Here is a 14,812-nt window from a genome sequence, read left to right as displayed (position 1 = left end):
TAGTTGAAAGATATGTACAGTGGACATGTGTTTTAGGGTATAGCATTTTACAGTAATGGTTTTTCATCTGTTTGGTCCTGGCATCCAGTTCATGGAACCCTCACAGTCAGTTTCTTCCAAAACTGGCAGAGAGAGTCCGATCAGTCTGAAATTGTTTGTTTAATCTCTTAATTGCCAACCTTGAAAAGGAACATATTAACCGATTATTTCATAAGAGGATGACTTGTCATTCCCTTCTAATCTAACATGGGAGCCAAAACCCTGAGCATTGTGGGAGTGACTTCTCCCTCAGTGAACTCTACCCTCATCCAAAAGGAGGCGTTACCTACTGTCAAAGAGCTTATAAACGCATGAGGGGTTGGCATGGAGCTGCTGCGCCTCCTGGGAGAGACACTTCAGTAAGGTAAGTACTGCTTTCCTACACCTTCAGATGTTGCCTCACACCCTCATCTCTAGATTACCAGAAAACTACTTTAAAATGTGTCTTTAGCACAAGGAAAAGTCTGTTTTATACTCAACATTGTGCCTTCTTGGTGCATTTAGGGGATAGTTCAAGGGTTGTTTATTCAATGGTTGTTGGATACATCTTTACAAAAATGTAGAAATGAATTCAGAGATTTGAAAACTAGGGCATGAGAATTTTGATAGAAAGATATTCATGATATAAGGGAAAAAAGAACGAAACCATTTCGGCAACCTGAGACTATGACAGTGCAAGAGAGACTACAGGTGTTTGTGGCAGCCTTACTTTCTCTGTAAGAATAGCGGCCCCCCCATGTGTGGTTTTGCTTACTGTGCTTATCAGTTACCCATGGTAACTAACCACAGCCTGAAAATATTAAGTGGAAAATTCCAGAAAGAAAAACATTCATAAATTACAATTGTCCATCAGTTTTATTACAGCATATCATTATACTTGTTTTATTTTATTACTAGTCATTGTTATTAACCTCCTACCATGCCTAATTTAAGAATTAAACCTCATCAGAGGTATGTATAGGCAAAAACGTAGTATATGTTGGGTTTGGTACTTTTTTGGTTTCAGGCAACCCCTGGGGTTCTTGGGACATAGCCATGCAGATAAGGAGAACTATTATAGTCAACACACAACAGTTGTGAATTATGATACTGTAATGTTATATAGCCTATGAAAACTACGATTTGTCATAATAGAAAAAAAATTGGTCTGAATGTCAGCAGAACTAGATTCCAAGTCTCAGCTCTGACTAGCTAGCTGGCGAGGCCCATTGTCTCTTTAGGGTTCAACCAACTCATGGCAACCTAGAACAGAGCTGGAGCAAGGTTTCCCAACCTTGGTACTATTGACACTTTAGCCTGGCTTATTTGCTGCTGTGGGGAGCTGTCCCACTAATCGTCCTTTTATTGTTGTTCAGCTAAAAAAATGTGTATTATAGACATGTACATTTAATTTGTTTTAAAGAATGTACTTGACAATAGTCTTAACATACATATTTCCTCAAATTTGGAAACTTTACACCTTTAAAATATCTACAGTGATAGTTCATTTACAAGTTTTATAAGAAATGGTCACTTCATGATTACTGTTGACGCAGTTTAGATTCTCATAGTGTCTTTGCATTTCACTCAGTACTTGTAGAAAGAGCACAGTGCAGGGGTGAGGTTCCAACCTAGTGGAGTGATGGACAGCTTGAGGAGAAGAATAAGTCCCAGTGGATAACAGGAGCATGACTATATTTTCCCAAATGGCCATGAGCTCTATCCTGGAAAGACTGCATAGATACAGCAGCTAACCACAGTCAGCCATAAGATATCTCCAACTAAACATCCAACCACTGTGTCTGCTAGGATAACATGGTCGATGAAAACTAGGCAGATAAAATGCAGAATGACTAGTAGTAGATAAAAAGCATTCAGAGGCACATCAAGCGTGGCCTCATGCCACATCAGAAACATCTCTGATCTCTACCCAACTGAAGCTGTAACACCCTCCCTTCTGGTTTTGACGACCAGCCATGCTTCCAGACATTGCCAGATGGCCTTCAGGGTACAGGCGAGCCGTATCACCCCCATTGAAGAATCACTGGCTTACGGGACTCCTCAAACTCCCAAATGCAAGAAGTCCTGATGGGAAGACTAGGTGGTCAGCAGAGCATATCTTTCATTTTTAAAAGGCACCGAAATTCACCTAGCTAGAATGCACGAGTCACTGGATTCAGACCGGAAGGGTCCACGAAGTCCTGCTGGAAGTGTTAATATCCGCGGGGGAAGACGGTTTTTGTACAGGCAGGGGTGAGAGTTTCGGTGACATCACTGTGACAACCCGGAAATCCCCGGCAGAAGATGCTGAGATGCCAAGGAGGAAAAGCACCCTGCCAGATGCTAACGAGAGCAGGGTTGACAAGGAGGTGGCGTGATCCCAATATGAAGGGAGGCAGAGGAATGGGAGTGGAAGAGGCACGGGTTTGAGGATATTATGCTGCCCCGGGGGCAGGATCCTACCTGGACAGAAGGCACAGCATGCTCAGCTTACAGCCGGGCAGCCTTGGTCATGATTTGGGGGTAGGAACCAATGCCACTGGAGTCAACACTGGTTGCTCTGTGAGCTACCTGTTGTCTACAAACCCTTCCAGGCAGGAAGCAGATCAGGCTCCTACCTTGTTCCTGTGCAGGCATGGTTTCTTAGTGCGGGAGTGTGCCCGATGACAATGCTAGTCGAGCAAGCTGGAAGGAGACATTCTGGGAGCAGGGGGTACAGGACTCGTCAGCCAGGAACAAAATGTTGGAGAAGGTTCAGTTAAATGTCAGTTACCAGGTAAGGAACAGGATGTCGGAGAGAAGAGATTGTTTTCGGCAAGTGTCGACAGCGAGACCCTGCTCTTGTGCAGTGGCCAGCAATTACACTCACGGGGCTGGAACACGCACGGAGGAGCCCAGGGACTGGAAAAACTCCAGAGTGCCTGGATCAGGCAGCCGGTGGCAGGGGGGACAGGCCAGAGGTGACAGACGCTGCGGGTACATGCGGCAGGTGGGCAGAACCAGAAATCTGCTGACGTCCTGAGGCTATGAAAGGCTGTGTTTAATGATGCGCCAGACCTCCCTGAATCTTCATCAGAGGTCCTACAATACAGGTTAGCACACAGTCTATACCTCTGGTCTTTCCACACAAGCCAGATAAATGATTGTATGACTCTGTGAAACAACGTCTGGATATATGTAACATCTGATTCTTACTGGATCTCTATGGGTCAAGAGCTAGGTAGACGCACACACGGTGGTGGGTAAATAGGCAGAGAGATGAGACAGATGGACAGATAGACAGAAGAAAGATGTGTGCTACCCAAAGAGCCCAGAGACCCACCTCTGTCCAGGAACAGGGAGCGGGAGGAACTTGCATTTTCTGATCCCTATTATGAGTTTTAGGTACATGATCTCACTTAACTTTCTCAACAGCCTTCAAGAGTAAATGTAACCGTCTCTGTTTCTAGAAGAGAAAATGATGGGCAGGGATTTAACACCCTGGCTGAGTTTATGGACCAGAAGAGAGGAGCTGGCATTTGTCTCCAAGGTCCTTTCTCTTTCTCTGATCCACACACTGTGATTAGGACCACATCCAGAGACATAACTCTTTTCATGTACTACTGGAATTATCGTAGGATATTCTCCATTCAAGGAATATAAGCCTACTTAAAAAAAATACTTAATTTATTAATTTGACAAAGATCACAAGTAGGCAGAGAGGCAGGCAGAGAGAGAGAGAGAGAGAGAGAGAGAAGCCCGATGCAGGGCTTGATCCCAGAACCCTGGAATCATGACCTGAGCCAAAGGCAGAGGCTTTAACCCACTGAGCCACCCAGGGGCTCCTAAGCCTACTTTTTTATTAAGGTGAAATATACTTATGTAGTACTTCTTGTACTCCTGGTTCTTCAGGGTGTCAAAGTAAAGCAAAGTGTGTTTTATCAATATTCTTCTTTTCAAGCCCCTGTAAATCAGCTAACAAAAAAGGAGCTTGTGAATTCCATGTTACCCCCTCTGCCTCCTTCACCCAGTAGTTGGATAATGGGCTCTGAATGGGAACAAATCAACAGGGATCTCCAGGAGAAGCACAGAAGCTGTCAAAGTGTTCCATGGTTTTAGAAGCCCAGGACCTGAAGTCAGACGAGTTCCGACTAAGCCAATGCTTGTACAACCTATGAGTTGAAGAAAGTTGCTTTGTCTCTTTGTACTTCAATTTGCTCATCTTTAATATAGGATATTTGAAGCTGTTTCCCGGGGTTGTCCTGGGTTGGGGATGCAGGTGGTGGTCACACTTGCCAGATACCGAGGGCCCATCAGGAACATCCGTGTGTGTCTCTATGGCCAATCACTGAGTCTCTCCAGATTTCCTTTTCTGCTGATCAGGCAAAGTTCTGTGACAACCTTTGCCCCAGTCTTGATCAGGCCTCTGGAGACCTCCCATTCAAGAGGGGAACAAAGTTGCTTATCTGGGGAGCCTTCTGATCAAATATTATACAAGGTAAACATTGTTTCCTTTTGTATCCTGACCCTCAATCAGCGGGTAAGGTGGTGTGAGGCCTTTAATCACAACTCTGTGACCAGTGGTTCAAAACACACTCAGTACAAGCCTCATTCTCCTTTGCATCCTGCTGAGTCATAGCACCCCCATTCCTCATGATAAGAAAGTACAATAAACAAAATCTCCAATTACAAGACAGATGACCTGATAAGTATGTTTCCAAACAGTTCTTTACTTATTTTTTTTTTTAAGAGATTTTGTTTATTTATTTGAGAAAGTCAGGGGCAGAGGGCAGAGAGGGAGGGAGAAGCAGATTTCCCACAGAGGAGGACCCTGGGATCACGACCTGAGCCGAAGGCAGACGCTTAATCGACTGAGCCACCCAGGCGCCCCAACAGTTCTTTGCTTCCTAACGGTTAGAATTATTGAGTGCTACATGAAAAATGTAGACATTGAAAGCACTCTGATATCTAAAATTCAAGTCACACACACTTTTTCTGAGATGTATCCATTTGAGGTAGTTTTTTGGAGTAGTGTTGTGGGGGCCTGGAGCTGATGGCCAAGAAGGAATTCTTCAGAACTTTTCGGTGCAAAAAAGGTGGTTTTATTAAAGAACAGGGGCAGGACCCATGGATAAGTATGCTGCCCAGGATTGAGTGGAGCAACTGATTATATACTTTGGGGTTGGGGTAAGTAAAGATAAGGGTAGTTCCAAAAGGTTCTTCATATGCTAAAGAAGACACTTGCTATTGTGAAGCTAAGGTGGTTTTTCCCTGTAGTAAAGCCATTATCCTTAAGCCCCCGGGAGTTTCCTGGAAGAATGTTACATTCTGATCATCTCAAGTATTTGTCAGTGGGCTGCAGGTTATAAGGACATTTAATATTATCTACATTTCCTTCTGCCTTTGTTTCCCACCTTACATCCGGTAAAGAGAAGTATCTTTTTGTCCCAAACTCTGCAACAAAATTTTGCAAGAGAATCTTAATGTTTTGTAAGCAGAGCCTAGGATTTGCACAATATATGCACCTGTTCCTTTTTAAGACCTGGCTTTAGGACTCCTGATTTTAATGAGTCCTGTGTGTTTCCATTCACATCCATGATAGAACATCCATTGTTTGAGCCCTTGGGTTTCATTATCTGGTTCCCTGCTATGTTCACTTCTCATGCAGGCTGGGATGGACCAAGGACTTTCAAACTTCACTGATCAGGCAGAACCAAAGTATCCCTTACCATTAGACAGAGCAAAAGAGTGTGCACTCATGTACATGCTCATACCCACAATAAACACATATTTGAAGCTAAAATGTTTCCGTACATAAAATACACTCAGATATTTTCTATTTTCCACTTCACTGTAGAAATTGGTGGACTTCACAATCCACTAAAGGATGTATATTTTTCAAACACCAATATAGAAAATAAAGTCTTTGGTTTTGAATGGAAGTAGGCTTGAATCCCAATGCCACCACCTACTTGGGGCAAGTTACTCTAGAAACCTCAGTATCATCAACTTTAAAAAGACAGTAATAGCAGAACCCACCTCAGACAATTTTTGTAGGATGAAATAAAGACAAATAGCTAAGAATACCCCTTGTATGACAGGCACTGAAGAAATGTGAGTTCTGTTCCATTTACTGTAAGGTTAATGCAGTAACATCCCCTTTTCCAGATTATAAAGTGCCACCAAGTAAAGCTAGAATGTAGAATTCCAAACAAAGGAAGGGAATTAGCCTCCTGTGTCTATGAAAAGAACTAAGGTCTTTTGAGCTAGAGTTGAGCCTCAGCCCTTTAAACAAAAGAAGCATAAGAGCCAAGGAGTGGAGGACTGGCTCTGCCTCTCCTTCCCCTTCTTGTCAAGGGAGTCCTCTGGTTTCAGTGCCCCTCACAGGCTCCCAGGGTTCCAGCTCTGTCCTCTCATTCCAGTCCTAGGTGTGGATTTTCATGTCCATCACTAACTAGGGAATGACTAGAGACTCTTTTCACCTTTGAGCCTTGTTCTCATTAACTGATATGGGTATGATAACAACCAGTTCCATGGGGCTGTTATGAAGATTAAAGATATAATGTATCCAAAGGGACTAGCCTTGGGTCATGATCATTAGGAGATATTTAATAAATATCAATTCTTTAACCTTTCCCCCTTTTCCAATGCCCATACTTATATCCTTATTGTACACTCTCCCTATTAGCCTGCTAAGACAATTTTACCCAGTGGAGGTATGACCATGGTTTGGAACAATTTCCCAGAGTTGGCTACTGATGGATGAGAAATTGGGCCATGAAAACGTTCTAAGGACTCTTCCAACTCTGCCATGAGGAAGGCAGATACTCCCTCCACATTGTTGGTGCTATTTGTCCATACACCAGAAAGTACATTTTTGCTTCTGTGGTATTGTTCATTTATTAATCCATTCATTCGTTTGTTCTTTCTTTCATGTTTAGAGAACTTTGGAGACCACCATGGCAGGGAAGCCCAAGCTTCACTACTTCAATGGACGAGGCCGAATGGAGTCCATCCGGTGGCTCTTGGCTGCAGCAGGAGTAGAGGTTAGATCTGAGTCTTGTCATCTTAAGTTGGATCTAAAATTGACTCTATCAAAGTACTTTTCTTGCATAAGTTAAGAGAATTTTCTTACTAAATGACCTGTGAAGGGTTTTGCATTAAAAACATTTGTCAGCTAAATCTCTGACTCTTGATATCTGCTCAGGTCATGATCTCAGGATTGTGAGACTGAGTCCCACATTGGGCTCTGTACTGGGCATGGAGTCTGCTTAGGATTCTCTCTCCCTCTCCTTCAGTCGCCACCCCCCACCCCCCACGCTCCTGCTCTCTCTCTAAAAAAAAAAGAAAAAGAAAAAAATTGTCAACCATTAAGAGATGAACAGATTTGGGGTGCCTGGGTGGCTCAGTCAGTTAAAGGTCTGCCTTTGGCTCAGGTCATGATCTCAGGTCCTGGAATGGAGCCCTGCATGGGGCTCCCTGCTCAGCGGGGAGTCTGCTTCTCCCTATCCCTCCGCCCCTCCCCTTGCTCATGCTTTCTCTCTCTCTCAAATAAGTAAATGCAATCTTTAAAAAAAAAAAGAGATGAACAAATTTGACCTAATATATTATTAAAATTTCTTCTCATTAAAGAATATAAACAATTAAAATAACCTAAGGAAACTAAACACAGTGTGTAGACCTTATTTGGATTTGGATTTAAGCGAACTACAAAATACCATTTATGACTTGTGTGCAACAATTAGAAACATGAACCTTGATCTTAGATGATTTTCAGGAAGAATTGTTGCTATTATAGATGTGCTGATTCACTGTTTCTGCTTTCCAGTTTGAAGAGAAATTTATTGAAACTCCAGAAGACTGGGATAAGTTAAAGAATGGTAAGACCAAGTACCTAATTCCTGGGATGAGGGTATCAGGTAGAAGTCATAAACTGAGGTTTTAACACCTATGTGTGGGTGTGTTGGGAGTTGTGGGTGGTGGAAGGGAAGAAAAGTAAGAGGTGGGGCTCCTTGGGCCAGTCTTTCATCTTACTCAGGGCTAGGAGAGGCTTGAACTCTGAGCATTTGCTAAAGGAATCATGCCCCTTGCCTTGCGAATGGCCTCTCTCTGCTCTCTCCAGCTTTTCTGCCCCCCAAGTGAGTTGGGTCAGTTCAGTATTCCACACAATCTGCCCATCCAAGGACCCTCGAACACATGCAGTAGAGTGAAAAAGTAGAAATAGGCTAGCAGTTGCTTTGAGTTCTTTTCTCTGGTGGGGCTGACAAGGTCCTACCAGCAATATTATAGTCTCAGAGAATGAGAGGGCATTGCATTGTTGAAAGGCCAGGTGACAGTAGGAAAAGGGAGATGAAGAACAAGGTCCAGCACTACAAGCATCAGTGGACTCAGGAAAGCCAGGCACACACCGACCAGTGGAAGAGTTGGAAGAACACTTGAAACACTCTACATAGAAATCTCTTTTAGGGGGCGCCTGGGTGGCTCAGTGGGTTAAAGCCTCTGCCTTCGGCTCAGGTCATGATCTCAGGGTCCTGGGATCAAGCCCCACATCGGGCTCTCTGCTCCGCGGGGAGCCTGCTTCCTCCTCTCTCTCTGCCTGCCTCTCTGCCTAGTTGTGATTTCTCTCTGTCAAATAAATAAAATATTTAAAAAAAAAAAAAGAAATCTCTTTTAGAATTGGCCTTAGTGGCATGAGCTCTAAGAGACTTCTCATTTGAAAGACAGGTGGTGGCGTCCCTGTTGTAGCTTCTCTCAAAATTTCCTAGCACATCCATGAAAGTAAATCAGCTGCAAAAACTCCAGGAACCTACCATGTATCTGCATGGTAAAGAAAAAGATAATGAAATAATAGGTGAAAAGGAAGAGGCAGACTGAGAACAAAGAGGACTAGAGGAAGCTGAGAACAAAATGCTGTTTTGTTGAAATGTGACCAGGCGATAATTTTTTATTTCCTTTTGTGTCTTAGGTCATGGCAATGAATTTTTTTTTCTTTTCATGCTAAAAAGAGTATGATCCAATAAAACATTTCACTCTGCTGCTTCTTTTCTTCTTTCAAAAGATGGACATCTGATGTTCCAGCAAGTGCCAATGGTGGAAATGGATGGAATGAAGATGGTGCAGACCAGGGCCATTCTCAACTACATTGCCACCAAATACAACCTCTATGGGAAAGACATAAAGGAGAGAGCCCTGTATGTATTTTTCCTGTTTTTCCGTGAACAATTAATGTGAAAATTTGGGTTCTTTCTTGGGTAAGCAGGACCATGTTGGGGAGATTATGGCCAGGCGGAGCCCAGGACTTGGTGGTATAGATTGAGGTCTGACACCACCGAGATCTGTGAGGATAAGGGATTCTACTTGGAGTGGATTCACTAAGTAGGGTTACAGAAAAGGAAGCAGTCCATGGATAGAGAACATATGGGGACAGAGTTTCCCTAACTTGATGAACTATGAAGCCAGAAAGATGGTGGGCTCATCACCAGGTACTCAGGCCTTTCTGAGCTGGATACCAGCCAACAAGCAGAGACAAAGGACAAGGTGTCTGAGTACCTAGCAGATAATGCAGGGAACAGAAGGATCCTAAAGGTTCATAAATTACAAGAATGCTGAGCAAGAACTTCACTTATCAGCTACTTGATAAACGTGAATGGAGCCTAGTCCTTAAGCTGCTAGGGTTATCTTGAGCATTTTGACATGGGACTAAAGCAGCCAGATTTTAGCCAATACAACCATATCTGTGGGTTCTCTTCTCTGTTGTGATGCGACCACATGATTGAAATTTAAATCCCAGAAGGCTCTGTTACCAGTTACTCAAAAAGTTAAACATAGATTGACCATATGCCAGCAACTCCATTGGTAGGTATACAAATAAGATAACTGAAAATCCATCTACCCTGGAACTTGTGCACAAATGTTTGCAGCAGTATTGTTCTTACTGTTCAAACAGTGAAACGTTGCAAATGTGCATCAGCTGATTAGTGGTTGGAAGATTGGCCTATCCATCAATGGAATATTATTTGGCCATGAAAAGGAATGAAGCATTGATGCATGGTACTTATGACATGGATGAACCTTATAAACATCATGTTACATATACCAGACACAAAGGCACCTATGGTATGACTCTATTTGTATGAAATATCCACAACACTCAAATCCATAGAAACAAAGTAGTTTAGTGGTTGCCAGGGGCTAGAGGAGGCAAGACATTGGAATGACTACCAAAGCATATAGCATTTCTTTTGGGAATATGAAAATATTCTGCAATTAGAGTGCTGATGGTACAGAATTGTGTATCTTCACTATAAAAAATCACAAACTTGTACATTATGGTATGTGAATTACATTATGTATACATTATGGTATGTGAATTAAGTGTTAATAAAGATTTTATTTTAAAAAAACTGTTAATAGGAAGCCCAGTTGGGAACAATAAAACCAAATCTCCTAGAATATGTACTGGTTGGAATGTGCAAAGAATTTCACTCTTTTAGGGGATATTTTAGGTGAAGACTTGAGAAATGCAAACAGGGCCAGAATTAAGCAACTGTATGTGGACAGGGTTATGGGAATTAATTGGAAAACCTGCTGATATTGGGCACATAAATGGGCCTGGGTGGGGTACTAGGATGAGACGGGAAAGGATGTGACTGAGACGTCTGTGCCAGGGAGTCTATCAAGAGATCACTTAGGTGGCACGTCTTAGGCACACGAGTCACATTACCTTTTTCCCAGAACAAATCACAGCAGATATGACAAGCCCCAGGTATGGTCCCAGTGGGTCCGTGAGAGATTGCACCAGTTTCTCTGGGCTCTGGACAAGTCACCAAATCTTTCTATCCCCCTCTTTGGTCATGTATATAATGAAAATTTTAGCCATGTATCTATATCAGTGGTTTGTTCTAGAATGAGATGTTCAAATCAAGTAAAAACCCGAGCTGCATGGGTGGTGTATGAAAATGCATCCAGTGGAGACTCAGCTCCTGATGCCTACTCTTGTGTGTTTTTCAACTATAAAATCAAGACAGAAGACGTTCGACAACTTGGTCACTTTGTCTTTCAGGATAGATATGTACACAGAAGGTATAGCTGATTTGAGTGAAATGATCATTGTTTTGCCTCTATGCCCACCTGATCAAAAGGAGGCCAAGATTGCCCTGATCAAAGAGAGAACAACAGATCGTTATCTTCCCGTGTTTGAAAAAGTAAGTGGACTGTTGAGCACTTTGGGGCACTGGACTTAGAGGACAAGGAAAGCTAGGACCTGACTCGCATTCCTTAGGCATTGACCTTCACTTCCTGTGAGCTAACAGTAAGGCAGCACCCTGACTCTCAAGGCATTTTATAAAAACTGATGGTGAGGAAGAATTGTACCAGTTGTACCCAAATTTCAGTTTTCCAGCAAGACTTCCACTAACCAGGACCTGATCTAGAATTCTCTATTCAGCAGACCTCCATGGTCATAGTCAGAGCTCAGGCTGTTGAAGGCTCTGAGAGCCACACTGGACATTGGAATAGATCTTGCAGAGCACCATGCAGGGGTTTTGATCCAAGAGCAGTACAATGACAGCAGTGGGTCAGGAGAGACTCTGGCAACATGGTAGGGAGGCATGAGGCCAGTAGCCCTTCATGAGAATATGGTAGTGTTTCAGAGATGGATGGATGAGATGTATCTGGACAGAGATGGGGGCAGCGGGGCACAGAAAAGCAGAGAGTTGGAGGGATGTTAAGGAAAAATTAGTTGACATACTTGAAGACATGGTTCTCAGACTTGAGAGGAAAGTCATGCAAACTAAGGGAATAAGGTTCCATCACTCTACATTGTATGTGTGTTATGTTTCTCCTGGGAGGTAAGAGGAGAATATTTTAGGATCAAAAGTACCTGAAATTGGACTAAATAAAAACCATGGGCCAAAAAAAAAAAAAAATGATTGCAGGAGATACAGGGGGTCCATCCATAGAATGAAAAGGTTAACACAGACACAGCCATCTTTATAAGCCATTAGATCATTCTGTCAATCACTGGACCAATGCTAAGTCATTGCTTGTGTGTTGGCCCTATTCAAGGAGGAAAGAATTCATAGGAATCAAGAAATACTCCCTCCTGACCCTTGTGGTGCTGAGTTTGGGGCACAGGCACATGACGAAGACCTGAACAGTCTTCCCACTTGAGCATAGCTATACTTTGAAATCACAGAGCCCTATGATAAGATAAATGAAAATGGTCTGTTACCATATAGCATTTGAAGTTCTATTATATTCTTTGCCTGATATTTATCCGTAGTTCCTTATATGTACATAGTCTGAAAGGGTATTTGTCAAAATTTTCTGAAGTTGGTGGTGCCATGGGGTTTTCTCTTCATGTTATCATTTGCATATTATTGGAAGACTTTAATACATTTCATAAATTTTTCCAACATTTCATTCAGAAAAGTTGCATACATTGGAATAGTTGAAAGAGATGTACACTGGACACATGTTTCACAGAGACATTAGCCAGGGCTTCAGCTGAAGGAAAGAACAGCCCAGACCCAGTGTCCCACTGAGTCAGGGGCAATATGAAGGGTCTGAAGCCTCCACCCCCTCAGTGAAGCAGGAGAGATGGGGAGGTAGGGTTGGAGAGCAGGGAGGAGCAGAGGGGCCCAACCTGACTGAGCCTGAGCTCATGGTGTAATTCTTCAAATCCTCCAGGTGTTAAAGAGCCATGGACAAGACTACCTTGTTGGCAACAGACTGAGCAAGGCTGACATTCACCTGGTTGAACTTCTCTACTATGTGGAAGAGATTGACCCCAGCCTTCTAGCCAACTTCCCTCTATTGAAGGTGATCTCTCTGACAGCTATCAGGAGGGAAGGCTCACATCTCCCACCTCAGGATCTGACATTCGGACTCAAGCCCCATAACTGCCTCTCCTCAATTCCACAATGCCCTCCAGAGTTAGCTCCTAGGGGCTGATTGAGGCACAGAAGCTTATCATGCCAAGGCCATTTGAGGTGGATGCTTCCCCAAGAGTAGATTGTCTTCACCAGGAGAAGGACCCAGAGCTCAGCATCTATCTTCCCATCCACATTCCATTATGGTTTCTGTCCTTGTTTTCTCTGGGGTTTCCCTTATCCATGTGTGTCCTCTTTCCTTCGTGTGTCTGCCAGAGGAGCTCTCTTTCCTTCTGCTTCCTTCCTTCTACTCCTGCTCCTAATGGCAGACATCATGTTTCTCTGGGCAGAGTCTCCCTCTCTCCCTGTGCCTTTCTCAGTGGGCTGACTGGTTTTGACCGATCTTGTGGTTTACCTTTCTACACTTTCTGTCTTCCATTCCAGGGCAGTTTTCCTATATACTTTATTGTCTGTCAGGAGACTTTATGTGTGTCGTTCCCTGACAGATACATTTCTCTTCTGGCTGTTGCACTAGAGTGATGTAGCCACAGGATTTATGTATAGGGAAGGAGACAGGGAAGCCCTGAATCTGCAATGAGTCTGAAAGAAAGATGCCTTTGGGGCAAATGGCATTGAGCTGTTTTTTTCTTCCTCCAACCTTCATGTCTCTCTGGGTGTGGTTCCCAGCCTCACACTGGTGCTGATGGAGGAGACTCAGCTGGTCCTTGCAGGAGGGTCTCTGTTCCCTGGCTTGTGCTAATGATGGGGTTAGGCTTTGGCTCCACTCTGAAGCTGTGCCCTTGTGCACTACAGGCCCTGAAAACCAGAATCAGCAACCTCCCCCCAGTGAAGAAGTTTCTGCAGCCTGGCAGCCAGAGGAAACCTCCCATCGATGAGAAGAGTTTAGAACAAGCCAAGAAGATTTTCAGGATGAAATGAAGCAGGAATGGATGCCCAGCCCACGCAAGACACACCTGCTGAGGTTTTCTAGTCATGAAGTGCGTTACCTCCATGTAATTCCTGGCTATTGTGAGGTTAGGTTACCGATTGCAAAAGCTTAGTGGTAATTTCATTAGAAATTATGCAGATTTAGTTGCAACACAATTTATTTTGTTCAAATATCAAATCATGATCACCTCCTAGGATGTCTCTTGGCCATAAAAATAAATAAAGGGAGAAAAATTTCAAATTTCTTTCTTTGATCTATTAAAAAAATAGTCATTTTTGTCTATCATGTACCTTGTCAAAAAGAGTAAAGTAGAAATTTTCATAGGACATTTTACTACACAAAAATAGTCTCTTTCTTTTGTATTTTGCTATATTTCTGATCCGCAACCTAAAAGGTTTCTTTCTTTCTCATCTTAACTTGACTATAACTGCAAAGACCCTTTTTCCAGGTAAAGTCACATTCACAGGTACTCAAGGTTAAGACTTCAACCTATCCTTTCTGGGGGACGCAATTTACTCTGTAACTTCACGCTAGGGCACGAGAGCAAACTGAGCATGAACCTACTCAGGACACCTTGGATTGAATCTGTGAGTCCTTCATGGTCTGTCATGAGGGGCAGTTTGGATTTTGTTCCAAGGAAAATAGGGTGTCACTGAAGTGCAGCCATATAGCCTGCTTTTCCAGCCTGGTGTACATATAATAAAATCACATCTTTCAAGTATTCATCTTTTTTTTTTTTAAGATTTTACTTATTTATTTGACAGAGATCACAAGTAGGCAGAGAGGCAGGCAGAGAGAGAGGAGGAAGCAGGCTCCCCACCAAGCAGAGAGCCGATACGGGGCTCGATCCCAGGACTCTGGGATCATGACCCGAGCTGAAGGCAGAGGCTTTAACCCACTGAGCCACCCAGGCGCCCCTTAAGTATTCATCTTAAGTCATTCAAACATCCATCTTGGAAGAGCAAGAACGTTCTTCGCCCCCAGCAGTCTCTTG

The 14,812-nt window shown here is 43.2% G+C and overlaps 1 protein-coding gene across 1 annotated transcript; it reads left to right on the top strand.

Moving 5' to 3' along the window:
• Nucleotides 1-289: 289 nt before the first annotated feature.
• Nucleotides 290-14,058, top strand: LOC123941636 (glutathione S-transferase A2). The gene is made up of 7 exons (XM_046005029.1): nucleotides 290-403; nucleotides 6,939-7,043; nucleotides 7,826-7,877; nucleotides 9,056-9,188; nucleotides 11,060-11,201; nucleotides 12,688-12,819; nucleotides 13,683-14,058. The coding sequence occupies exons 2-7, from the start codon at nucleotides 6,957-6,959 to the stop codon at nucleotides 13,806-13,808; spliced, it is 672 nt and encodes a 223-aa protein (XP_045860985.1). The 5' UTR covers nucleotides 290-403; nucleotides 6,939-6,956; the 3' UTR covers nucleotides 13,809-14,058.
• Nucleotides 14,059-14,812: the final 754 nt, after the last annotated feature.

Source organism: Meles meles, chromosome 5 (assembly GCF_922984935.1).
Source record: "Meles meles chromosome 5, mMelMel3.1 paternal haplotype, whole genome shotgun sequence".
In the NCBI taxonomy this organism is placed as follows: domain Eukaryota; kingdom Metazoa; phylum Chordata; class Mammalia; order Carnivora; family Mustelidae; genus Meles; species Meles meles.
This window is presented reverse-complemented; position numbering and strand designations above follow the sequence as displayed.